Below are 26,633 nucleotides of genomic sequence, written 5' to 3' on the forward strand. Positions count from 1 at the left end.
GGTGGGAGGCAGGGAGACGCAAGAGGGAAGAGATAAGGGAACATATGTATATGTATAACCGATTCACTTTGTTATAAAGCAGAAACTAACACACCATTGTAAAGCAATTATACTCCAATAAAGATGTTAAAAAAAAAAAAAAAAAGTCCTGCTGCTGAAGAGATGAAAAACAACCCCGTCACGTGATCAGACGCTGGAGAGCAGCAAGTGGGCGGGAATGGTGCCTCGGCAGCATCGCGGACAGCCATGCTTGAATGAAGGCATCTCAGTCAAAATCTGATTTTACCTTTGGGGAAACTGAGGTCCCACATGGGAGAAGTGAGGTTCATCCTCAGGCGTGAAGCTGGTGCTGCTAAAGGTCAATGTCATCACTGCTTATCAATATGATTCTTCATTGCCAGATTCCGGTTTTCAGAATACAGTAACATGCTGTAGGGATCAGATGATAATAGAAGACATCTGCAGAACATTACTATGTACTAAATAAAAGATTCTTTGGGTTTAAAGTAGCTGCTTCCCGGGCCCCAACCCAGAGAGACAAAAAGGGAAATCAGCTCTGTACTCAGATGGGTTCCTTTTTCCTTTAAGAGTGAATTGAGGCATCAAACCTAAATATAAAAGCTAAAACCATACAACTCTTAGAAGAAAACGCAGGGGCAAACCTTCATGACTTTGAATTTGGCAGTGGTTTCTTACATATGACACCAAAAGCACAGGTGGCAAAATAAAAAATAAATTGGACTTCATTCAAATTAACTTTTGGGGATGTGGGGAGGGAAGGATTGGGAGTTTGGGATTAACAGATGCAAACTTGTATATACAGGATGGATAAACAACAAGGTCCTATTCTATAGCACAGTGAACTATATTCAATAACCTGTGATAAACCATAATGCAAAAGAATATGAAAAAGAATATATATATATGTATAACTGAGTCACTTTGCTGGACAGCAGAAATTAACACAACATTGTAAATCAAATATACTTCAATAAAATTTTTAAAATAAATTTAAAAAATAAAACTAAAAAAAATAATTAACTTTTGTACATTAAAGGACTTAGCAAGAAATTCAAAAAGCCCACAGAATGGGAGAAAATATTTGCAAATCACATATTTGATAAGGGCCCAGTATGTAAAATATATAAAGAACTCTTACAGCTCAAGGACAGAAAGACAAACAACCCAATTTAAAAATGGGCAAAGGACTTGACATTTTTCCAAAGATATGCAAATCACCAACAAGCACATGAAAAGATGGTCAACATCATCAGTCATCAGGGGAATCTAAATAAAAACCATAATGAGATACCACTTCCCACCCACTAGGACGCCCATAGTTGTTGGGTTTTTTTTTTTGCAGTACGCGGGCCTCTCACTGTTGTGGCCTCTCCCGTTGCAGAGCACAGGCTCCAGACGCGCAGGCTCAGCGGCCATGGCTCACGGGCCCAGCCACTCTGCGGCAAGTGGGATCTTCCCGGACCGGGGCACGAACTCGCGTCCCCTGCATCAGCAGGCGGACTCTCAACCACTGCGCCACCAGCGAAGCCCCATCCATAGTTTTTTTAAAAAAGGAAAATAACAAGTGTTGTTGAGGATATGGAGAAATTTGAACACTTGTGAATTGCTGGTGAGAATGTGAAATGATTCAGCTGCTGTGGAAACAGTTTGGTGATTCCTCAAAGAACTAAACAGAGAATTACCAAATGGCCCAGCAATTCCATTCCTAGGTAAATACCCAAAAGAATTGAAAACAAATATATGCACATATATGTTCACAGAAGCACGATTCACAATAGTCAAAAGGTGGGAACAACCCAAATGTCCATCAATGGATGAATGGATAAAGAAACTATGGTCCATCCATTCAAAGGACGATCATTTGGCCATAAAAAGGAATGAAGTGCTGATACATGTTACAATGTGGATGAACTTTGAAACCATGCTAAATGAAAGAAGTCAGGCACAAAAGGTCATATATTGTATGATTCTATTCATATGAAATCCCTAGAAGAGGTAAAACTATAAAGACAAAGAGCAGATTGGTGATTGCCAAGGGCTGGGGGAGAAACTGTTTCATGGGTTGTAGGTTTCCTTTTGAGCTGATGAAAATGTTTTGCAACTAGATAGAGGTGGTAGGCAGTCGCATGACATTGTGAATATACTAAATGCCACTGAGTTATTCACTTAAAATGGTTAATTTTATGTTACTTTTTTATCAATTAAAAAAATAGTGGGGCTTCCCTGGTGGCACAGTGGTTGAGAGTCCGCCTGCCGATGCAGGGGACACGGGTTCGTGCCCCGGTCCGGGAAGATCCCACATGCCGCGGAGCGGCTGGGCCCGTGAGCCATGGCTGCTGAGCCTGCGCGTCCGGAGCCTGTGCTCCTCACGGGAGAGGCCACAACTGTGAGAGGCCCATGTACCACAAAAAAATAAAATAAAATAAAATAAAATAGTGAATTAGGGACCTGGGGGTGGAGATGGGGTGATGGCAGATGCCAGGAAGAAAGTCCCCCAGACAGTTTCTCCCTCCAGACCCAGAGGCCATCTCCAAGCTTGAGAAGGGCACAAAGGACTCTTAGAATCCATCCATCCCATTTTATAGATGGGAAAGACAGGCCCAGAGAGGACAGGGACTTGCTCAAGGCCATGAAATGCATGGAAAACCACGCAAGAATTAGAGGTAAGGCTTTAGAACTCAAAGCTGCCACCACACCAAGGTGCCATGGTGGGCTGGAGGGGGCCCACAGCCATCATCAAGGGAGGGAAGTCCAAGTTCGTATTTCTGTCCTGAGTTTGTGAACGGGACAAAGTCATCAACCAATTGTTATCCAGGCTCATCCATGCCCAAGGCTTCGGATGAGCCCACCCAGGGCCTTACTCCTTGATCATCAGCCCCCTCCACGGTGCAGTTACAGCTTTAAGAGGAAAACTCATTAGCCAGCTGTTCTATTTCTGCCCACAGCCTGCATCCCTGGGCTGAGGTCATCAGTTTCCCCACGAGGGCAATGGGAGGAAAGCAAATGTCCTAGAATCAAGGCATTCACTGATCCCCCCTAAGGGACCCGGGAGTGTTCAGTCAAGCCCTGGAAGGTGAGGCCAGCTGAGCCACTGGAGACCTGGGAGGTTCTTTTCTTTTTTAAGTTTTGCTGGCTCAGACCTGTTGGGCAGGTATAAAAGGGAATGGCCAGCCTCTGCTTGACACCCAGTCTCTTCCAGTGTGGTCTCAGGTAGGTACCATAGAGGATGCTGGGGGAGATGGGAAACGGGGAGGGGGTGCTGTGGAGAAGCCTCCAGAGGAAAAGAGATGTAATGATGAGAGATTTGCAAAGCGGACTAGGGGGCGGGCATTTCTTGAGGGGCTGCAGAGTGGGCACATCAATCAATGCTCCAAGGGATCTGGATCTATGGGGCAGGAGAGAGCTGCCTCGTTCCACGGAGAGACAGGATTTGAACCCAGATCAACCCCACTTCACTGCACCACCCGCCTCCCCCCAGGGGATTGAAGGGATGCTAGAGTCACGCTGGGTTCAATCCCCACCACCCCCTTCCCACACTCTGTAATGCATCTCTCCCCCCTGAGGACCCTTTTAGCTTTTGCATTCCACAAGCTGAATTTTTTCTATGTTTTCTGGTTCATGATTTTGAAAAATGGGTCTTGGTTATCAAAGATGCCTGGAAAAGCAGTTGTCTGGGGGCGGGGGTAGGGGGCAGGAGTGGTTTGGATACAGGGGGCCCTGGAAGGTGGAGTCACAATTGAGCAGGAGGCTGGTGGCCACTGAGAGGGGTGGGACCTAGTGTCAGTGGCCTGCACAGCCCTCAGGCAGTGCCTGGTCCCAGGGGTCTGTGCCCCAGGCCACCAGGCCAGGGCAACAGCCATCACAACTTAGCCTGTGGTTCACGGCAAAACCACCATTAAAAAAAAAAAAGCAAGCAGCCTAATTGGAATAAACAAAGGAGAATTTCTGGCCCTTCCTCCCCCACTAGGACAATTAAAAAGGAACCCAGCGTTGAGACAGGAGCAGTTGTTCTGTTTTAATGACAAGCCTAATGCATTTTTAAAAATCTGACCTTGCTGATACTCACATTTTCTTTTCATGTGGATTTTGGTCTCATGTCCCTGGTGACTTCCATCTATGTCAAACAGAACCACAAAAATGAGACCACAAAAAGGCAATGTTTTGGTGTCATCAGGGACAACAAATGGCAAGAGGAAGTTTATGTCGCGCAGTCATATCGTCCAGAAAGGGGGTGGGGGACAACGAGACCACTGAGCTGCCCACGGTGACTTGTGGCAGAGCTGAGTGACAGCCTGGTCCCCTGGATGCTGGACAAATACTGTCCAAAGCTACCAGCAGAAACGAAGGACTCCCAGCCCCGTGCTCCCCAGAGACAGGACTCAGGAGGGATCAGGCAGGGTTCCTACCCTGGGCTGGGGGGTCTCCAGTGGTAAAACAATTGCATCGTGATGTTCACTACCCTTAACTGAAATGTGTCATTTCCCCCCCTTTTTAACACAGTCGTATTAGCAATACCTGTGACTGTCAGCAACGGAAGTCACCGATATTTTCATATCATATTACAATTGTTGCAGAGAGGTCAAAAGATTGTTAATTCTCACAGTTGCTTCAAAACTAAAGTGGTTATTAGACCTGCCGTTAGGAAGCACACCTAGTGCTGTATCATGCATGTTTAATATTGTGTTAATTACATTTCAATGTCATTTGTTTCCTTGGTGATCATATACAGTTTATTACCTGAATTTAAAATTTTGTCCAGTGAGACCACAGACATCACCAGATGGACAAAAAGGTCAGTGGCCCATGAAGGCACAGGACCCCTACCCCCCCACCCGCCCCATACCCCTTCTCTCATTCTTATTTTCTGCAAAATGGACCAGCTTTGGGGGTGGGGAACCCAGGCTCCAATCAGAACTCTAAGCTGGACCCCACAGCGAGATGAGAAGAGGAGAAAGTGTCTGGCTTTGCCTCCATTGCTTGCCTGTCCTGGCTCAGCCTCTTTTGGAAACACCAGGACCCCTGGCAGGAAACGCTGGAGCTCCCCAGAGGATACCTTGGTATAGGTATAGGTATAGGTATAGGTATAGGTATAGGTATAGGTATAGGTCGTGAGATGCTCCATCCCCAGCTGGATTACTTAAAGGTGGAGGCTGTACCCTTGGCTTGAGAACAGCATTGCTGACAATGGGGCTCAGAACCACATCCTCCCCAAACCTCCAAGAAGTTTCTTCACCCCCAAGAAGTTTCTTCACCCCCAAGACAAACTGCGACGCCCCTGACTTCTCTCTTTGCTACTGAAAGTCCCCAGTCCTCCTCCTTCCTAGTTTGTCTGCATTTGGAAAGCAAGAGGTCCAGCCTTGACCCCAGGCTGGCCTCATCTTAAGAGAGGTAACCATTGAACCGGGGGCAATTATTCTGTACCAGGGACTCGCTTAGCATCTGGTAAAGCCTGTGGACCTCTGCTCAGATTAGAGTTTTTAAATGCATAAAATAAACTACGTAGGGTCACAAAGGAAACCAATGGTATTAAAATCCAGTTATCAAAATATTACAAAATCAGTTTGTGATATAGCAATTAAAAGTGTACTTTTTTGTTAGTAGATTTAAATAACAACTTCTAACCGAGGGTCTCATAAGACCATCACTTCAAAGTTGAGACGCGGGTAAGTCATATTTGGAGATGCCTGCTACAATGAAAGGAGAATAGCTGTGATTTCTGTTGGAGACAAGCCACAGCAGTGCTGGTACTACGGTGGCTTGTGGCCTCTGCTCAGACCTTAAGGGAAAGTGAAAACCAAGTGGTAATCCTTTTCTCGTCCCAGTTCATGGTTAAAAGTGCATGCTTTAACCTCTCTTGGCCTTCGTCTTCTCCTCCATAAAATGGACTCCCTGATCCCTACCTCACAGCCTTAGTGTGACGGGCATATGGGAGCACAGATGCAGAAGTGTTTTGTGGTGGCTAGGGGTACACAACTCTGAGGAGTTATCAGCTTCTTTCTTATTCTTGGTTACTAAGATCTAATAGCAGCAAGACATTCAAAGTGACATGAGAGAAGCAGCCCCATGTCTCTCCCAGGCATTTGCCCCAGGCCATACAACAGTCTTGGCAAACTATCCTCTCTTTCCCCTCCAGCACCCAGGGAAGTCCTGGTTCCCGCCCCGTGGTTCCTTCTTGCTCCTCCCTCAGCCCAGCCACAATGCCCAGTGCATCCAGAGGCGAATGCGGGGATGATGTGGACCCAATGCCCTTCCTGACACCTTCCGAAAAGGAGAGAATGGAAGCCATGAGCAAGCCCTATGACATCAAGAGGTCTTGCTGGGTCAAGGATGAGAAGGAGGGCTTCATTTCTGGGGAGATCCAGTCCGAACAGGGCGACCAGGTCACCGTGAAGACGATCACCAACCAGGTGGGAGGGGAATAATCCCCAGGATGAAATTGAGCTTTAGGAGCGGTGGACACCCGGGCTCAAGAGGCAAGGTGGCAAAAAGAGCAGCTGCCTCCGAGTCCCCTGTGCTGGGTTCAAGTTCAGACTCAATGACACTCAAGCTGTGGGGCCCTAAGCAGGATACTTTCCCTCTCTGAGCTTTGGCTCTCTTACAACAGAGAGTCCAACATGATAGGACATGAAAGTACTTTGTATGCTCTAAAACAGTGCATGTGTGAGACAGATTATCAGGAGAGCTACTTATCTTTAAAGCCCCAAATTATCTTATCTTTAATTCCCCTTTCATGGGGAATCTATCTTCTAAGAATGAGAAGGAACATCCCACCCATCAGGAGTGGTGCTATGTGCCCGTGATGGCATGAGGAATGCGAGACAGGGCCCCGGGACACCCTGGCCAACCTGAGTGAGCTCTCCAGCGTCATGAGCTACAGATGGTGGCACCAAGCCCTTTGCTGCATGGAGGTGGTGTGCTGGGGCTGGCTTGCCCTGGCTTGTAAGGATCTAATGCTAAACATTCGGGGGCTTTGCAACTGGTTGTTAAACCTTTGGCGGCCTGATGTCAGCCGTGGTGGAATTGACAAATGGTACAAATCAGGGATTTTTTTTTTTTTTTCCCATGCAGCTGGTTTACTAGCACACCACTCTCTGCTGGTCCACAGTGTTCAGCTACAAGGCGTGACTTGAGAGAGTGGATAGAAATTTTGGTTCATGAAACCCCTCCCCTGGGGCAGACTCCTGGGGAGGCGCTAGACCTTTTGCTTAACCCTTTCAATAACTTGATATAGTAGGATGTATGGACCCTATTTTGCAGAGGATCAAAGAGATTTTAGGTAATTTGCCTACAGTCACAAAGACAGGAAGTGATGAACTCAGATTCAAAGCTTGCTGTACCTGGCTCCAATGCCCATGACCCCTCTACTGCACCACCTCATCTTCCATGGTGGACTGCATCCGGGGAGTGTGAAGTCAATCCTTGGTTAATTTCACAAATAAGAGAACAGAGACATTCCATGATCAGAACTTGCAACTGTCTAAGCTTTACTGCGTGCCTCCCCTCCCTTTGAGGGGAGTGGCCACAGAAAGAAGAGGCTATAGCTGTGGTAAAGTGGGTTTGAACATGAAGGTCAAGCTTAACTCTCTGGAGAAACATCCTTTTCAGAAAGGCAGGGCACTGCAGTGTTGCCAGGAATGATGGATGATGAGAGTGGAGCCCCAGAGGCCCCAGTTTGTGTGCAATTTAAGGACAAAACAACTTCTGTGAGCATCTGCGGTAGACAGGCCATCCAGCCGGGTTTGGGACAGAAAAGACCAGCTGGTCTGGCTCCTGCAATAAAGGCACAGGCTTCCATTTCTCTGCTGGGGCTGTAAGAGAAGAGTTTGCCTGTGGCGAGGACCAGAGATCAGCAACTACCAGAAATGGACTCTGAATGAAACCTAGCCTGACTTACTAGGGGTGTGGTGACCATTACTGGGTGGATTTTCCAGAACTGTCAAGATTTCAAATTATCTGCCTGTTGGACTCATAAATTATTAAAAGTCCCAGAAATCCCAGTAGATGTTTAAGTCTCACAACTCAGGCTTCAGGCAGCTGAAAGATATTTGTTTTCTGGATCACATGTCTTGAGCTTCGGACCCAGACACTGCCATTTAAGAGCTGGCATGAGTTTTCATTTACAGAGGAAAAATTGGGGTGCAGAGCGGGGATGGGATTTGCCTGCTTGTGCACAGGAGCTCCAGACTCTTAATGCTATATTATTTTCACCTTAAAACATCTACTGCTCATCATTGTTGTCTTTTTTTTTTTTTTTTTTTTTTTTGGTCTTGTTTGCTTGCTTGCTTGCTTTCAATTTTATACTTCAAGGTGGTTTGGGGGGAGCAGGGGAGTGCCTTTTTATTTTTAATGGGAAAGTTCATTGCTATTTAGAAACCACTACTAATTCTCAAGGCAGAGAGCCAAGAGTCACATCTCTGCAAAGGGTCCCTGGGATCAGTGAGCAAGTTCTGATCAGCTACCAGAATGGACTTGGCTGGAAGAGAAACACAGGTTGGAGGTGCTCTGAATGTAGGGGAGGAACTTCAAGGTCTTTTTACTTGATGCCACTTAAGTTCATATAGTCCTCCCAGCAACCAGCCAAGGAAGCCACTGCCATCCCTACTTCAGAGGGGAGGCAGTTAGGGCTCATATGGCCTTGGAAGTTCTTCCCCATCCCAAGTCAATGAGACATAGCTGGACCAGGAGGTGGACCCACTGATTCCAGCTTTTTGCAGGACACCAGAGAGTGGGTAGTACCCTGTGCCCGATGCCACTGTGGCTGTGACAGTACTATGTCTTAATGCATGTGCTGCTGTGTCTTGACCCCCCAGACACTCACCATGAAGAAGGATGATATCCAGCAGATGAACCCACCCAAATTCTACCAAGCCAGCGACATGGCCAACATGACCTTCCTGAACGAGGCCAGCGTCCTGGACAACCTACGTCAACGCTACGTCAGCATGAGGATCTATGTGAGTGCCAGGGCTGGGCGTGGGGAGGAAGGGGAGGCTGCAGATCTCCTGCCCCTCTCCTGATGGGAAGGGGGCAGCTACTCTACCCTCCCCAGCAATCCATACACATTATGTCTGGGACAAGGGCAGAGTGACCACGCTTTTGACGTGTTAGAATTTCCACCCCCAAGGCTTTGTCATCTCAGTGATGGTACGATCCCCATGGGCAGCTGACACACCCTTTGCTGAGGCTGTCATCCAGAAGTCTTCCTCCTGACCCCACCCCTGCAAACTCTCCAATCAAAACATCATTTTCCCCCTAGTGACTTCATGTGGCCTCAGTAGAGGTCCTTCCCTGTCTGTCCATCCACCCTCCATCCATCCATTCATCTCTCCTTTCCTTCCTTCCTCCATCCCTCCTTTCTCCTTTCCTTCTAGCCAATTCCATCCAACCATTCATTCATTCAACGAACACTGAGCCCTGTGCTAGGATAAGCAAAGCAGGTTACCATCAGTCTCCCTGACCATCTTGGAAATCCTAAGACTTCCCGAAGGTGCTGGTGGCTAAACTCAAAATGGGATATAAGGAAGTTTTGGTGTTTGCCTCTCTAGATGTCTTTACTAAAAAGGAAAGAGGCTATCCGGTAGGACTAGGTAAGCTGGGGCCTGACTTCAAGGTTAGAGGCTGCTGGGGATTTCCTCTTCTGGGTTTTGGTGACAGCCAAGAGGACTGCCACATGCTTCCCCCCCTTGTCCTCCTCAATACTACTTTAGTTCCAGATTCAGACCCTCAGCAGCACCATAGCCCCATGCAGTGCTGAAGGACTGCACTGGAGGCCTGGAGGCTAGTGGGGCGTCACTGAACCTCAGCCTGGGAAGAGCCACATCTGCCCCTGGCTGAGCCTGGAGCTTTGGCTGAGAATGTCCGTGTGGGCTCAATGGCCAAGCTCCGGGCTGGTGCTTACTCAGGGCCCCCGTGCAGCTGAGCCCTTGCTCCTGTGGGTGGCCACATCATGTCTTTGGGCTAAGGGGCTGCAGGCTCTGTGGAGTGTGGCCTGAGGGACCAGGGCAGGAGTCTCCTCTTAAATCCAAACATCTCAGTGGATCCACTGATTGAAAAACTGGGGCAGGCAGGACAGCTCCAAGGTCCTGACTGCTGCCCTCTCGTGTCCCTCCTGCAAGGGTGGCGAGGGACCTCTCTTTTACATTCCGACCCAAACAGGGACAGAACTAGCTTCTGGTCCACTATCTGCCCCACCCCACCCTGCAGACAGGGCTGGAGGGAAAGAGTGACTCAGTGGCTGGGTCCCAGGATAAGACACAGTGCATCATCCTCTCAAGTCTACGTGGGTTCTCTTCTTCTTCTCTTTGCTCCCCTTTCTTTGGATCACTTTCTATTTAATAAGGTTCCCTTTAAAAACTCAATATATTGCAGCTCTGCTAAGGAGAAACTGGGGGGGGGGTATCCCCACTTGGACCAAAATGGAAAGTTTTAAAGTTTACGTGAAAAGAGGGGGCACCAGAGGTCAATGTGAGTGTCCAGCAGGAGAAGTTTGGGACCCATGGATTTGGCCATTTCCTGCCCTCAAATAATTTCTTTCACTACCTCATTGGTTTCTCTGATTTTTAAAAACTGGGATGATTTCCTTTAAAAATTGCCATGGGGTGAAAAGAGAAGGTGGTGTCTCTTCTTAAGAGTAGATCAAACCCAGTTGTCCACCAGTTGGATTGTGTCCACATAGTAAGGACTCCATGAACTCTCATGGAAAATCTCCCCCATATAGTAAGTGGAAAAAGCAAGATATAAAACAGTATCATATATCACTTATATGTGGAACCTAAAATACGACACAAATGAACATACCTATGGAACAGAAACAGATTCACAAACAGAACAGACTTGTGGTTGCCAAAGGGGAGAGGGGGAGGGGAGGGAAGGATTGGGAGTTTGGGATGAGCAGATGCAAATTAATATACATAGGATGGATAAACAACAAGGTCCTACAGTATAGCACAGGGAACTATATTCAATATCCTGTGGTAAACCACAATGGAAAAGAATATGAGAAAGAATATATATATATATATATGTATAACTGAATCACTTTGCTGTACAGCATAAATTAACACAACATTGTAAATTAACTATACTTCAAAAAACTTTCTAATTAAAAAAATAAAAATAAATCAGCATCATAGAATACTATTGCTTGTTTTAAAAACAAGGTGAGGGGATACGAACGTGTCTCTGGATTTGTTTGTATATGTGCATCAAAAACCGTGGAAAGGGGTATTAGAAACCAACACAGAGCTTCCCTGTGGGAGGAGGGGGCGGTCACTGAGCAGCTGGGGGACTTTTTGCTGTGTATTTATCCATACAAATGACTATGTTATGGATTCAGATAATTAAGCCAAAAGAAAATGAAAGAGGTATATATGAAAGAGAAGGCTGGTTTTGTTTACTGAATAAAGACTCAGACATAGATTTTGCCCCCAGAGAGAACATCACTGTACCTCTCTAGGTTGACAGGATGATCCAGCCAGGATGCTCTGTGATGGGCCAGGATACAGAGGGAAGAGGGCATCAGGAGGGAGGGCCAGCTAACCATCTTCCTTCTCTCCCGCCAGACCTACTCAGGCTTGTTCTGCGTGACAGTCAACCCCTACCGGTGGCTGCCCATCTATGGGGCCCGCGTGGCCAACATGTACAGAGGCAAGAAGCGTACGGAGATGCCGCCCCACCTCTTCTCCATTTCAGACGTCGCCTACCACGACATGCTCATGGGTGCGTGCAATGGGGTCCGCTGGGGCTGTCATGGCAGGGCAAGAAAAGTCCCTTTGCCACTGGGGCTCCAGGTGTATTAGACCCATGTGCTACCCAATCCCAACCCTGACCCCTCATCACCCGTTGAAGATTTTTTTAAATATTGCTCGGTGAATGCACTTGCTAAGTACCTGCCCTACCTCACACCCCATCTCATTTAAGCATCACAAAAACATGGGATGCCAAGCTAAATAACGTCCAGAACTCAAGTCAACCCTTAACCATTCCCTGTGCAATCTTCACCATACAGTACAACGTGATTTTTATTACTATTTCTCTTTATGTTGCTTACGACTAGGCAGCTTCATGGGACGGTGCTTATAGAAACAGAGTGGCTGGTAAATTTTTGGCCCCTTCTGCAAGGATGTGGGCTGCAGAGGCAGGCGTGTAGCCTCAGACCCCATGGGATCCTAGGTCTTCGGTGTCTGTGGGCCACTGCAGCCATTCTCCAAGCGGGGTGGGATGCAGGGAGATGCAGACAGTGTGGTTAGGGTGATGCCAAATGTCGAGTTTCTAAGTGTTTTCTAATGACATCGTCCTGTTGACGGTTCCCTCCCTACAGAGCGTGAAAATCAGTCTATGCTAATCACGTAAGTGTCCCTCCTGCCTCTCAGTCTATAGACAAATAATTAGGTTTGTGTCTTACACATGTCATTAAGCCTTCTTAGAATTAATTGGCGGGACTTTGTATGGAAATCTGCAGGCCGAGAGCGAGTGGGCTTAGCGGGGACAACTAAGGCTGCATCTGCTAAACCGAGTGTGGGGGGGTGGGGGCCTCCATGTCCCCAAGTCCCCTTCTGCCCTACCCTGTCTGTCCCTGATGGGTAAGATGTGATGATGCCCAGCGCATACCTTTCATCGCGTTGCTTCCCTGCGGGCAATCTCCTCTTTGTCCTTCACTCATCTGCTCTCGTTTTCCACCTGCAGTGGAGAATCTGGTGCAGGCAAGACTGAGAACACGAAGAAGGTCATCCAGTACTTTGCCAACATCGGAGGAACTGGCAAACAGTCCTCGGATGGGAAGGTAGGGCCGACTGGGCACAGCTGCTCTCTGGGTTAGGGCCGCTTTACAGATGAGGAGACGAAGGCTTAGAGGGAAGCGACTTGGGTGGGGACCCATAGGGAGAAGATGGCTGCAGTCCCAGATCTGACCCACTGGATGGACTCTGATACCCCAGGCCACATCTGCCCCCAGAAGTGCCAATGCTAGAGCTCCTTGTGCTTAGCGGGGTAGAAAGGGGAATGCCAGCTCCTCGTTAAGCTGCTTCTGCAGGCCCTGGCAGCCCCAGAGCGCAGGGAGCACTAGCTGGGCCAGCAGCAGCTGTAAAAAGCTGACAAAAGGGGCTTCCCTGGTGGCGCAGTGGTTGCGAGTCCGCCTGCCGATGCAGGGGACACAGGTTCGTGCCCCGGTCCAGGAGGATCCCACATGCCGCGGAGCGGCTGGGCCCGTGAGCCACGGCTGCTGAGCCTGCGCATCCAGAGCCTGTGCTCCACAACGGGAGAGGCCCTCGTACCGCAAAAAAAAAAAAAAAAAAAAGCTGACAAAGAGGAAAGGAAGACTTCGGTGGAAGACCAGGGATGCCCAAGGAAGGGTTTTCAGGTTCACATAGGAATCGCTCCACCAAGAGCAAAAGGAAGAAATAGCAGCTAAGAGTCAAGGCCTGTCATCTGGCAGGGGTCCTCCAATGTCAGGGTCTGCAGGGGGACAGTCCTTACTTAGGCGGTGGCCCTCCTCCCAGGTCCCCTCTAGTCCCGCTCTCCCTGCCTCCCCAAGGCTGTGCCCCTCCTGGGTTCCTGGCACATATACCACTGTCATGTGAAGCCCTGGGTCCCCAGGCAGCAGCCGACAGGCCACCCCACCTTGTGTTTCTCTCTGGGTCAGGGGTCCCTGGAGGATCAAATCATCCAGGCAAACCCTGTTCTGGAGGCATTTGGGAACGCCAAGACCACCAGAAACAACAACTCCTCCCGTTTCGTAAGTGTGACAGCGGCAGTGGTGGCCCTGGGGGTGGCAGGACAGGCATTATCACCCCATTCCAAGGAAGGAAATCAGGGCTGATTGAAACTCACCAATGGGATGAGTCAAGTCATGGCATCTCCTTCCCAGAGATTTTTATCCGTCCGGGTCTATATCAACCAGAGTCCAGTTCAGTATTGAAATCCAGGTGCTTGAATGCAGAGATGTGGGTACACAGTGATGGAGGGGCTGAGAAATTAAAACAGGAGAGCCAGAGATTTGCAGTGGCTGGAAGCTGACAACGTCCCGCTCCCGACCAGGGGGACCATGGCTGGCAGGATGTAGGAGAGGCGCTGTCCCCGGGGCCCTGGTGGATTCTGAAGATGGTCTGGTGGGAGCTGGGGTCATAGAAGGAGCTCTGTAGTGCCCTGCCTTTCCCTGCTGAACCCCCATCTCCAGCTGGGGCCTCTCACTGCCTGGGGAAACAGGGCTGGGCAGGGAGGAGGTGGGGGCAGGTGAGTAGAGGTGAGGGCAAAAGGTGATGGAGATACAGAGAGTCCTATTTCCAGGAGAGTTTGTCCTTGGTTCTGCCAAAGGTCAGGGAGAGGGATGTGGTGTCTCTCCATAAGGAGACGTGGTACAGCGCCCCCTATATGTGGCTGCTCAAATTCCCACCACTCCTGCCTCAAAGCCGAATTCCAAAGGGCCCCAGCCCCTCCTGTGGGGCACTCGTCTGCCCCACAAGGTCCCAAAGCCGCAGGCTACCCCCAGACCCTAGATTTAGCTCCAACACCCTCCTTCTCTGCCCATCCGAGTGCGAAACCCACAACTCCACATACAGCCGCCTCTGGCCCAGTTACCTTCCTGCAGTGCCCTTAGAATTCGGGGGGCGGGGCGGCCAAACCCGGGTCGCAGGTTGGTCTAGAGCTCCCTCACGACCCTCCCCTCTCCTCCCTGCTCAGGGAAAGTTCATCCGGATCCACTTCGGAACTACAGGCAAGCTGGCCGGAGCTGACATCGAGAGCTGTGCGTCAGGCTGCTTTTGGAGGGTTCTTGGGGCTGGGACCAGCTACACAATGCGTGGGGTACAGCACACAATGAAAGCGCGGGGCTCCTTGTTCAAAAAGTGTTAAGAATTTCAAAACAGCAGCAGAGGGACTCAGTGTGGGGTCCTTCTGAACACAGCCTGCCACACCCAGGAGGCCAGCCCTGCCCCCGGGTTCCCCCCCATCAGGAGCCAGCCCCCCGCCCAGGCCGTGGGTCTGGGGCAGAAGAAGAGTGGACCCATGACTGGCCATGGCACTGGGCTTTATGGGGAGGGGATCCCTGCTTTTCATGGAGCCCTGAACTCCAGGAGAATGGGCTGAACTCATGGGCATGTCTTATTCTTTTCCAGATCTCTTAGAGAAATCTCGTGTTATCTCACAGCAAGCAGCTGAGAGGAGCTACCACATTTTCTACCAGATTCTCTCTAACAAGAAGCCTGAGCTTGTCGGTAAAGATCTTTATGTCTGTCTGACTGTCCCTTAACTCGCTTTTCCTCTATTTTCAATAATGAAAGAATTCCCATGTATGGAGGGTTTGGTGTCATACCTGCAGTTCTACATGAATCCCTTTAGTTTAGAGTTATGTGAAGAGGTTATAGGGAAGTTTCTCAAAGTTCTACTCACATCCATCTTCACAACAGACTATGAGGCTTCACACTATTGTTGGCCCATTTCACAGATGGGGCCTTGAGATGCCTGCAACTCATGGCTGAGACATGGACCTGGGATATAGGGCTTTAGACCCCCCACGTCTTGCTCGGACAGCAGCAGAGATGTCAGCCCAGGACGACTGCATGTAACAGGTTCCCCTCTGAGTGGACGTAGCCCACTGAGTACACAGCTTGGAAAGCACACTGCACTCACCCCCTCAGCTTGATGCCCTTGTGCAAGCAACAACCTGTTCAACTGTCCATGGCAGACCTGCTCAGGATCTAAGGTCCAGAGAGGGATGAAGACTCAATCTTCCACATATACACCTCCTAACCTAGCCAGAGACTAAGGCATTGAGTATCATCCCCCACCCATTTCTTGCATCCATGTCTCTTCCAAGAGTGAAAAAACAAACATAGACCAAGAGGGGCACGTATTTGAAGAAAAATAGAAGTGAGCATATTTCTTTGTAAAAGTGACAACATCCCATGCATATTATATGCAAGTGATTATTATTGCCTGCTGCAATTGTCCTGTTACCTTCTGCCTTTGAGTGCGACCTGCTCTTTACAGGACAGAGAAAGGAGAAAGATATGCACTCGTTTATTCCAAAAATATCTACTGGTTGCCTACTAGGTGCCAGGTACTGGGCCAAGTGACAAAGGGCACAACCAAGTTCCAGAGACCCTCTTGCCACTCTAAAGTTCTTCAAATGCCCTGTTCAAGTCCCTCCATGACTCTGGGTGATCCCAGAGGGCAGGGACCACATCGTATTCAGCCCTGTAACGCCCATGATGACACCACCATGCCTGGCACATGGGAGGCATGTAGAGATATGGGTTAAAAATGAAGAAGAAGAAAACCACGTGTCACCAAGCTGCTAACCTGCTTTCCTGCTCTTGGCAGAGAGTCTTCTGCTGGTCCCCAACCCTAAGGAGTACTTCTGGGTGAGCCAGGGTGTCACCACCGTGGATAACATGGACGACGGGGAGGAGCTGCAGGTCACAGACGTGAGTACTCAGCATGGCTGGGGAAAGACAGGGAAACTTTGGGGCCCTGCAGGCACTGCCACCAGTACTGGGTGGGTCGGGGATCGGGGCAGGTACACTCAGAGCCACCAGGCAGCAGCCTGGATTCTCCCATGGAGATTTCTGGGGTTTGCAGCTGGCATTTTCCCCAAGGCTGTCGTAGCAAGCAGTTTCTCTTTGCAGAGTTGAACTGGAATGTGATAGGGACTTAAGGGGGCCAACTACTCCAAGTGACTTTTCCTCCTCCCCAGCCCAGCTAGATGTGACCTTCTAGTCCCACCAGTTCCTACGGCACCCTCTCTCTCCTTCTTTGTGACATGGAGCACCTGAGAATTCTGTTAGGGATATTGTGTACTCTCTCCTCCCTGACAGCCGCATTGATTCCTGATGCACCTTTGCCTTCCCCTTCCCCTGGTACCTAGCTAGGAGCCTAAACAGTAATAATGATGGGAAGAATAACACTACTTCCTGGTTATTATTATGTGTCAAGCACAGGACTAAACATTTATACATCACTTTGGTTTATCCTAATGATCACCTACCACCACCCATTTTGCAGAAGACTAAACTGAGGCCAGAGAGGTTAAATAAATACAACGACTATCTCATGGAGCATCTGGTCTGGACTCCTTGGAGGAAAACAGTCCTCTGTCTCTCTGGTCAGGGTGTGTCTGACCTCCAGAGTCCACAGCGTGCCGCAGCAGCCCACAGGTGCCACCCCATGGTGGCCTCCACTCTGTGGAACAGGGAGCCAGGAGTTTCTTGGCTTTCTTCTCCCTGTGGCCCTGCAGGTAGCCTTTGGCGTGCTGGGCTTCAGCTCCGAGGAGAAGATCGGCGTGTATAAGCTGACTGGGGGCATCATGCACTTTGGCAACATGAAGTTCAAGCAGAAGCCCAGAGAGGAGCAGGCTGAAGTGGGCACCACGGAGGGTAGGTGTGGGGTGGGGGCCATGCAGGGAGGAAGCAGCGGCGGGGGTAGGGGCTCGGGGCTCTCTAGGGCTTCCTGCACATTTCAGAGACATGCTGTAAACCGAGACTGTTCCTTTGATATCCAGACATCAAGATCCTTGGGAAGGCATGACAGAGTCGGAGACATAATTTTGGCTTCTATATTGCTTTGCCCCTTCACCTTGAGCAAGCGTGGAAACCGTATCACACCTCTGTTTTCTTTTTTTTTCCCTCATTCTTAAATTGTTTTAATTGAAGTATAGTTGATGTATAATATTATATAAGTGACAGGTGTACAATATAGTGCTTCACAATTTTTACAGGTTATACTCCATTTATAGTTATTATAAGATATTGGCTATACTCCCTGTGTTGTCCAATATACCCTTGTAGCTTATTTTATACCTAATAGTTTGTACCTGTTACTCCCCTACCCCATCTTTCCCCTCCCCCGCTTCCCTCTCTCCACTGGTAGCCACCAGTTTGTTCTCTATATCTGTGAGTCTGCTTCTTTTTGGTGATATTCACTAGTTTGTTGTATTTTTTAGATTCCACATAATAAGTGATATCATACAGTACGTGTCCTTATCTGTCTGACTTATTGTACCTACCATAATGATCACCAAGTCCAGCCATGTTGCTGCAGATGCCAAAATTTTGTTCTTTTTATGGCTGCAGAGTATTCCACGGTATATCTATGGCACAGCTTCAGACCTCTGTTTTCTTGTCGGCAACATGGGGGTCTCCTCCCCCTCCCCCCAACCCCTTCTCTAAACACGATAGACAGTGCTGGAGTTCTCTGGGGCAGGGCACCATCTTTGTTTCACTCACCTGCTTCTTCCATCCCTACTCAGTGGCCGACAAAGTCGCCCATCTCATGGGTCTCAATTCTGGGGAGCTCCAGAAGGGCATCACCAGGCCCCGGGTCAAAGTAGGCAACGAGTTTGTGCAGAAGGGCCAGAACATGGAACAGTGCCAGAACTCCATCGGGGCCCTGGGCAAGGCCATCTATGACAAGATGTTCAAGTGGCTGGTGGTCAGGATCAACAAGACCTTGGACACCAAGATGCAAAGGCAGTTCTTCATCGGGGTGCTGGACATTGCCGGCTTCGAGATCTTTGAGGTGTGTCTGGCCTCGCATTCCATCTCTGCTTTGGGGTGGCCACCCTCCTTTGATAAGTGACTTTTCACCAAGGTTCTCTTGTTTCCTTGGACCTGGGGCCGGCCGATCTCAGTCTGCTCCTGGCTCTCTGGCTTCTGGCTTTCGGAAAGTTCCATCTTCATTTGTACGGTGCCAAGTCACAAAGAACAGGGAGAACATAACAGATAGAATGAGCACCGTGCTGGCTGGATCCAGCCTGTACTGGCTCACCAGAACTGACTAGTGAATTTTCAAGAACTCTGTGACCAGTTGCCATCCTGTTGACACATGTCCGAGGTGTATTTACACCATGGAGATCAGCCCACACTACAAATCAGGCTTTTTTTGAGAGAGAGAGAGCGCTGATTTATCAGCACACTACTGGTGGCTCCCACCTCTTGCCCACAAAACTGAGGCTCAGGTCTCATCATAAGATGAGTGCCATGGGTCAGGAAGATTTTACCTTTGTAATTGGAGGCAGCATGATTAGGAGTCGGGAGACCTAGTTCTGGACTCGGGTTGGCCACCAACTAGCTGTGTGGCCTTCGGACAGTGGCCCTCTCTGAGCCTCAGTTGTCTCAACTCTAAAATGAGCAGTCTGGAAGAGATGACCTCTAAGGTCCATTTCAGCTCCACTGTCCTATTATTCTAAGATGGGTTAAAAAAAATAGTTTAGCCCAATTTCTCTCAGGCTCTAAAAGGCTAATGTGGCTGCTGTCTATAGTAGAATCATTTAATTCCATAGGTGGAAAGAACCTTAGAGTTTCCAAACCACGCCGCCTGGACTTCTGGGCAGCCGCTGATGGCCAGCAGGGTGAGGCCAGGGAGTGAGGATGACACCTGTGTCAACAGCAGGGCAGGTGCAATAGACAAATGGGGCTGGAATCCCAGCTCCTCCACTTCCAAGCTGTGTGCCTCTGTGTCCCCATCTTTGATGAGGACACTCATCATTCTTGCCTTGTAAGGGTTTTGAGCAGATGCAGCTTAGCCAGGGTCTGACACACGTACTTGCTCCATGTAGGTTGCTCTGTGATGACAATGGCACCTCTCCTTTGACCTGTTTTTCATATGAGGCTTCAGCAGGGGGTTTCATTCAGAGAAAGCAGTCTCTGGTTTAAAAAAAATAAAAAGGCTTATAAACCCCTCAAACAGCTTCATCCTCCAGATGAGGATGAGAAAAACCAGAGAGAGAGAACTGTCTAAAGGCACACAGGAGGTCAGAGCAATAAAGCATCTCAAATGATCCATCTCTAGAAATAAAATGATGTTCATTAACCACACGGGGCCAGAGTCTGAGTTTTGGGTGCTGGCAGCAGCATTGGGTGGCCCGGGCTCTGTGCCTTTGCAGGGGAGGGTAGCTGAGAAGGGCTTCTTGCAGGGCCGATGAGAGCACTGACCGGGTGGTGGGTGCATCCGGGGAAATGCCAGACACTGGTCGGCCCTCAGCAAGCTTTAGCTCTGCTTGTGGACCAGCTCTCAATGCGGGGAGAGGCTGTGTCTGCGTCCGGGCTAATGCGCCTCTTTCTGTCTTCCTGCCACAGTTCAACAGCTTCGAACAGCTGTGCATTAATTTCACCAACGAGAAGTTGCAGCAGTTCTTCAACCACCACATGTTCGTGCTGGAGCAGGAGGAGTATAAGAAGGAGGGCATCGACTGGGTCTTCATCGACTTTGGCCTTGACCTGCAGGCCTGCATCGACCTCCTGGAAAAGGTACCACACTTCTCAAAGGAGGGGCTTGGAGAGAGGTCGGGACCCTGGGGCACATCTCAGGAAGGGATTTCACTGGGGCCTGTGGTTTCGGGGGGCTCAGCAACATGGCAGATGACCTCAGTTTATCTGACCTCAAGCTTCCTCTCTGCAAAATGGGTACAACAGTCACTGCGATGGCCACTGTTAGTTTGGCTGTTTTATGCCTTCACTCATTGGATCATCACAAGCTACCAATGGTGGGGAGGAATTTGTTATAACCATTTCACAGAATTTATTATAAACATTTCACATTGAGGCACAGAAAAAGGAAGTCACCTATCCAAGGTCATCCATCCTATGAGTGGCAGAGTTGGGTTTTAACCAAGGCCATCTAATAGCCTCCCCTGTAATCACACCATAGGGAATGTTTTAAGAAATGGCCTCATTCAGGAATATATAGGATTAGCAAATGCAAATTATTATATATATAATGGATAAACAACAAGGTCGTACTGTATAACACAGAGAACTATCTTCAATATCTTGTGATAAACCATAATGGAAAAGAATATGAAAATGAATGTATATATATATATATATATGTATAACTGAATCACTTTGCTGTACAGCAGAAATCAACACAAAATTGTAAATCAACTACACTTCAATGAAATAAATCTTTTACAAAAATTTAAAAGAAAAGAAAAAATAATATATACTGTTTGATTAAATGCAGAAAAGGGATAGAAAAAGGACATTAACAAGACAGATGACAAAATTTGAACAAAGTCCGCACAGACTTCGATTTCTTAGTTTGATTTCGTAGTTTTCATCATTATGTACAGAGGTTATGGTAACATTTGGAGAAGTTGGATGAAGGATATACAGGAATGCTTTGCACCATTTTTGCAAGCCTGAAATTATTTCAAAGTAAAAAGTTAAAAAATAAAGAAAGAACATACCTTGTCTCCGAGGTTCACCCTCAGGCCCGTCATAGAGAAGCTATCATCCAGGCAGCCAGGGGTCTTCAATAGGGGCCAGCCTTACCTCCCTGGAAAAGTCTCCAAAACAGGCAGTGGACTGCCTGTCCCGCAATACCTACAAATACCTGCCCGTCCAGCTGTCACAGAGCCTGAAACGCCCTCATGCTGGAGCTTTGGGATCAAGCGTTGCTTTCTTCCAGGAGTCTGCTTTAGAAGAGAAGACGGGTGTCATTGATGATGTCACCATTTTTCTGAGAGCCAAGCCTGCCTGGCACCACTATTTGGGTGGGATTAGCATTTGGGGAGCTATGTAGCCCCCTCAGAGACGTCAGTCTTCCCTTCTCTTGGACCTGATGAATTCTAGCCTCTTTCAAGTCTAAAAGGTCGTGGCATTCGAAGGCCATGGAAGACTAGACCATTCCCAGAGGTCACTGCCCAGAGTTCTGCAACCTGGCCGGCCATGTGGGGTCTGGGGCACCCCTCCCACCAGCCCCAGGCCAGCACCAGAGTCACCCCATTGGCCCCCTCCAATGCCATCCACTCCTCTTCCCTTCTAGCCCATGGGCATCTTCTCCATCTTGGAGGAACAGTGTGTCTTCCCCAAGGCCACCGACGCCACATTCAAGGCAGCCCTGTACGACAACCACCTGGGCAAGTCCAGCAACTTCCTCAAGCCCAAGGGGAGCAAGGGCAAGGGGCCCGAGGCCCACTTCGAGCTTGTCCACTATGCAGGCACCGTGAGTACCTCCTCGGCACCCTCTGTGTCCACCTGCCTGTTGCCTCCATCTCCCACAAATGTAGGTCTGTCCTGCCACACCCTCGCTGAGGCCTCCTCCCTCCCCCTAATGCAGCCACCATCGAACAGGGTGATCAGTTGATCGAAAAGACCTCTGGCTTGTACTTCCTCCTCACTTCTCCCTCTGGGAGTTCCAAAGCAATCTAGCCAAGGATGCCCAGCAGTTCATGCCCTCAGACCCGCCAGGGCCGTGCCATTGTCTATGGCCCTTCGTTTGACGGCTGAACTTCGATCTTGGTCAGAAATGGCAATGTTTGCAGGGAATTCCCTGGCGGTCCAGTGGTTAGGACTCCGTGCTTCTACTGCAGGGTGCACGGGTTCAACCCCTGGTTGGAGGACCTAAGATCCCACATGCCACGCAGCAAGGCCAAAAAAAAAAACCAGACAAAACTTGCAAAAAGAAGGAAAAAAAGTCCATGAGTCCATCAATTATTCCCCAGTTGACTCATTCATCCCTCTGACAGCACGTGGCCACCAAACTAACAAGGTGACATTTACGGAGTGGCTTTTTCACTCATGACAAACCTAGTCCTTGGGGAAGAGGGAAATTAAGTGCAGCCAGGACTCAGGTTTATTTGAATAATTGATGGGGGAAACAATCAGTGTTGCCATCAATGCCAATGCCTCCTGTTACCAAGGAGTTTGTTGAGCCTCTCTGGGTTTCGCTGTGGGGAAATGGCAGGCTTAGGACAGAGCTGTCAGGAAAGCTGCTGTTGGACTGGGCATTGGGGCTTTTATGATCTCAACAACCATGATAATGCCAACTACTGGCCAAATGGACTGTGCCGCTACCCAGAGCAAACGGGCTTGGGGCTGAATTGCAGTGTTCCACCCCACCCTCCACGATGGAATGAGAAGGGCTCGGTGTTTGTAGCAATGGGACATCCAAAGTCAAATGGGGCCTATGCACTTCCAAGAAGGCTCTAAGATGAGGCCCAGAGGTTATGAATGTCATACACCACGCAGGAGAAGGAAAGCCCAAAGGTTTTGTCTTCTCATCTGCATCCCTAGGCTCTCCGTGCTCAACGGAAGGATCTGAAAGGCACCTTCCTCTTTGCCTCTCCAGCTGGGGCTACATGGCAAAATGGGAACCAGAAATTAGTGGATGTCCAATTACTTGGACACAGGAAGCCCCCAGTTTGGATGGATGGAGCCCAACTCCCACCAAGCAATGGCGGGGGGATGTGTGCTTCTCAGCAAGGAGAGAACAGATGCCCTTGTAGGGAGTTCTTCATGTTGTTTGGGATGCCACTGGTCAAGGTCAATCACTGAGCTAGGAATAAGGTCAGCCAACCTGGGTAGAAGAAGACCCAGGGGTCAGGGAGGCTCAGTGTGGTCAGCAAAGCAAGACATATAAAAGAAGGTCACACCTGGCAAAGAGTAGCTGGGGAGTCCTGGTGTGTGGGTAAGCTCAGAGACAGGGTGCCCTAGACAGGCAAACTGCAAATGCCCAAGAGATGGGGGTTCATGGACATCCCGGGACTCCAGGCAAGTCATCAGGACAGGAACTGAAGTCCCAGGAGATGGGGCTGAAGGTTGGTCCTGGGAACCCAGAGTAGACAAAGATGTAGGTTGAGGTTCTGGCTGTGGGACCTGAAAGGTGGAACCTGGGCCTGAAATGTAACCACTGGCATTTGCCCCCTTCCAGGTGGGTTACAACATCACGGGCTGGCTGGAGAAGAACAAAGACCCCCTGAATGAAACAGTGGTGGGCTTGTTCCAGAAATCAAACCTGGGGTTCCTAGCCCTTCTCTTCAAAGAAGAGGAGGCTCCAAGTATGGCTGACCCTTCGTGTGTCCAGTCTCTCTGTGCCAATACCCTTTAGCGGCCAGAAGTAGAAAAAAAAGAAAACAAAAACTCTCATATTTGACTCTTGTTGAATGAATGAATGAATGAACAAACGAATGAATGAATGAATGACAAGTTGCATGAGATCGGCTATGGATGCTACTGCAATAAAGAGGTACAGATGCATCCTGGGAGCTTCCTCCATCAACTGAATTGATCACTGGGCCCATATCACGTCTAGGTGGAGCGATATTGCTTTGGAAAAGTTGATGCCCAAAAGCTCTGTGCTTATTTTCTGCTCCCCGCTCTCCTGTCTGAGCTAAATGTCAAGCTCAGTTCTGCCTCCTACCCAGTAGAGGTCATGTGACCCACAGGGGAACACCCAACAGGGCCGCCACTTAGAGGGACAAGAACTGCAAATCTCCTTGGGCTCAGAGATGTGTGCACCACCAGCATGCAATTCCTCCAGATCATGTGGGTTCTTCCTCCTCCCCAGGCAATGGCAGCCGTGTGTTGCCTTGGGCCAGCCCTAAATCACAAAGGGCTACAGACCCTCCAGGAAGCACAGCACGCCTTGTGACTGTTATGCCACAGTCAGCCCGTTCACCCTCTCCCTGGTAGATCTCGTTTTCCTGGTGTGGGGGTCCCACCTCATCTAGTCCCCAGACAAGTCTTTTCAAAACCAGAGAATGCACGTCCTTGACACAGAGCACTGAATGGGGCTGCCAGCCCCTGTGCTGGGTACTGATGTGAAACATGCTTATCTCTCTTCCTCAGCTGGAAGCAAGAAGCAGAAACGAGGGTCCTCCTTCATGACCGTCTCCAACTTCTACAGGGTAAGTAGGGGCTGCTCCAGAGGCCACCTTGTGACCACTGCCCCCAACCATCCCTTCCAATGGTGTAGTGGTCTGGCTGCCACCTCATGGCCCAGGACAAGACGATTTCATTTCTATGCCTATGGTTGCCTCTTTCATTTCAGGAGTCCATTTCCTTCTGAAGAGGGCGCAGAACCACAGGACCATAGGGCAGAAAAAACCCTTAAAGATGGTCCAGTCTAACTGCGTTTTTTCAGATTGAAACCCAGAGGACGATGGGACGTGCCCAACATAACAAGTGGAAATATCAGTGCCTAAGATCTTGTGCTGGCAGGTCTTCTGGGCTGGGCACAACTTCCACAAAGTTTGGGCACTACTGGAAACATATTCCAAAGGCAGAAATGTAGCCAATGGTGAGATGTTGCACAAAGAATGATTTCAATATTTCCCAAGGACCCGGCTGTCCTGAGGCAGAGTGAGCCACCTCATTGGACGTATCCAAGTGTAAGAGGAGGGATCCTCTAGTAGGGAAGTTAAAAATGGTGAGGGATTTGTCCACACAGGCACTACAGTTCCTTCTAGTAGCAAGATTCTACGATGAGCCAGCACTGAACTCAGAGGGTCCCTCTTTCTATAAAACATGTCACTTTGGGCAAGTTACTGGACCTTTGAGAGCATCACTATCTGACAGAACTTTCTGCGATGATGGAAATGTTCTCTTCTGTTCAATATGGCAGCCACTGTCCAATATGCTGTCCAGTACGATAGCCACTAGCCACACGTGGTTAGTGAGTACCTGAAAAGTGGCTGGTGTGACCAAAGCACTGAATTGTAATTGTAATTAAATTAATTAAACTCTAAACAAATACCTCTCCTGAGCACGGGTGTCCTGCAACACCAACGCCAAGCTTCACTCTTTCTTTCCCTCTACCCCCAGGAGCAGTTGAACAAGCTGATGGCCACCCTCCACAGCACCTCCCCCCATTTTGTCCGCTGTATTGTCCCGAATGAGTTCAAGCAATCAGGTACATCATGGGGACATGTCTCCCAGCTGGAAGTCCTCGGGATATGTGAAGTTGGGGGTCACTCCAAATTAAGTCCACTTTTTAATCACCAGGAATGACTGGGGTAAAACGGGGCATTGAAAGAACCTCCAACAGTGGATCATCTAAACAGCACGTTCTAGCTACTTTGTAAAGCAGAGTGGTGCCCACCTAGGCAGAAGTCACACTCAGGAGAGCCTTTGAGCCTTCGCTCAATTGTGGGGGACCTGGGACACCCTGGGCAGTGACTGGAGGAGATTAGGGTTGAAGACCTGGATATTGAGTTCAGCCTCCTTGAGTGGCAAGGAGTGGCCTAGGGTAGTGACTCCCCACCCTGTGCCCTCCCTCTTGGCAGGTGTGGTGGACGCCCACCTGATCATGCACCAGCTGGCTTGCAATGGAGTCCTGGAAGGCATCCGTATTTGCAGGAAGGGCTTCCCAAACAGGCTGCAGTACCCAGAGTTCAAACAGAGGTGAGTGGTGTCTTCCCGATACCTTGAGTACAGTTCTCGGTCTCCAGGGGTTGACTCTTGATAAATGTAGTCCCATTGGAGCAGACACTATGGGTACAGTGATGGACACTATCTCACTGTCTACTTCAGTACACAATGGCCCAACTTTGAATAGCCAGCACCTGCATTTCTTTGCCCGAGGGCTCTCTCTGGCTGCTAGAGCCTGCTTTGCTACTTGGCAGGCTGAAGGTATCAGGAATTAATGCCTCCCCAGGAGCAGCCCTCGACCAATGACTAAGGACACTTGGCATATAAATGCTTCAGCTCCCTCACCCTGATGATGGGCTAACTCTGAGGCATGTTCTATACTGGCTCTCAGACAGCTGTGTGTTGGTAAATGTTTAACAATGGGTCCTCCAAGTTAAATTTTTTTTAAAAAAAAGAAGCCATGATTTGTAATATCTTCCGATTTCCATGGTATAAATACTCCCACCACGGCTGACTTCAAGCTACCAA

At 49.1% G+C, this 26,633-nt stretch overlaps 2 protein-coding genes across 7 annotated transcripts in view; one reads left to right on the plus strand and one right to left on the minus strand.

The window, feature by feature from the left end:
- KPNA7 (karyopherin subunit alpha 7) overlaps nucleotides 1–18,344 on the minus strand; it is a 68,585-nt gene extending 50,241 nt beyond the window's left edge. For 2 of the 6 annotated variants that reach the window (XM_082671110.1, XM_082671115.1), the window contains exons 1-6: nucleotides 18,240–18,344; nucleotides 16,318–16,459; nucleotides 13,849–13,984; nucleotides 12,631–12,843; nucleotides 4,088–4,135; nucleotides 287–429 (exon numbers count right to left, since the gene is read on the minus strand). The gene's annotated coding sequence lies outside the window, so the exon portion shown is untranslated. The remainder of the gene's footprint in view (nucleotides 1–286; nucleotides 430–4,087; nucleotides 4,136–12,630; nucleotides 12,844–13,848; nucleotides 13,985–16,317; nucleotides 16,460–18,239) is intronic. The other 4 variants (XM_082671112.1, XM_082671111.1, XM_082671113.1 and 1 more) reach the window with 4 other exon arrangements.
- MYH16 (myosin heavy chain 16) overlaps nucleotides 6,219–26,633 on the plus strand; it is a gene marked incomplete at both ends in the record, with an annotated part of 52,261 nt that continues 31,846 nt past the window's right edge. The window contains 17 exons of the mRNA XM_082669856.1: nucleotides 6,219–6,428; nucleotides 8,832–8,975; nucleotides 11,583–11,739; nucleotides 12,341–12,368; nucleotides 12,706–12,802; nucleotides 13,661–13,753; nucleotides 14,698–14,761; nucleotides 15,132–15,230; nucleotides 16,339–16,442; nucleotides 17,252–17,390; nucleotides 18,263–18,531; nucleotides 20,091–20,261; nucleotides 21,781–21,960; nucleotides 23,668–23,794; nucleotides 24,585–24,643; nucleotides 25,560–25,647; nucleotides 26,021–26,138. Coding sequence (XP_082525982.1) covers nucleotides 6,219–6,428; nucleotides 8,832–8,975; nucleotides 11,583–11,739; nucleotides 12,341–12,368; nucleotides 12,706–12,802; nucleotides 13,661–13,753; nucleotides 14,698–14,761; nucleotides 15,132–15,230; nucleotides 16,339–16,442; nucleotides 17,252–17,390; nucleotides 18,263–18,531; nucleotides 20,091–20,261; nucleotides 21,781–21,960; nucleotides 23,668–23,794; nucleotides 24,585–24,643; nucleotides 25,560–25,647; nucleotides 26,021–26,138 — 2,147 coding nt within the window. The remainder of the gene's footprint in view (nucleotides 6,429–8,831; nucleotides 8,976–11,582; nucleotides 11,740–12,340; nucleotides 12,369–12,705; nucleotides 12,803–13,660; nucleotides 13,754–14,697; nucleotides 14,762–15,131; nucleotides 15,231–16,338; nucleotides 16,443–17,251; nucleotides 17,391–18,262; nucleotides 18,532–20,090; nucleotides 20,262–21,780; nucleotides 21,961–23,667; nucleotides 23,795–24,584; nucleotides 24,644–25,559; nucleotides 25,648–26,020; nucleotides 26,139–26,633) is intronic.

This window comes from Grampus griseus, assembly GCF_964374135.1.
Source record: "Grampus griseus genome assembly, chromosome: 14".
Classification (NCBI taxonomy): domain Eukaryota; kingdom Metazoa; phylum Chordata; class Mammalia; order Artiodactyla; family Delphinidae; genus Grampus; species Grampus griseus.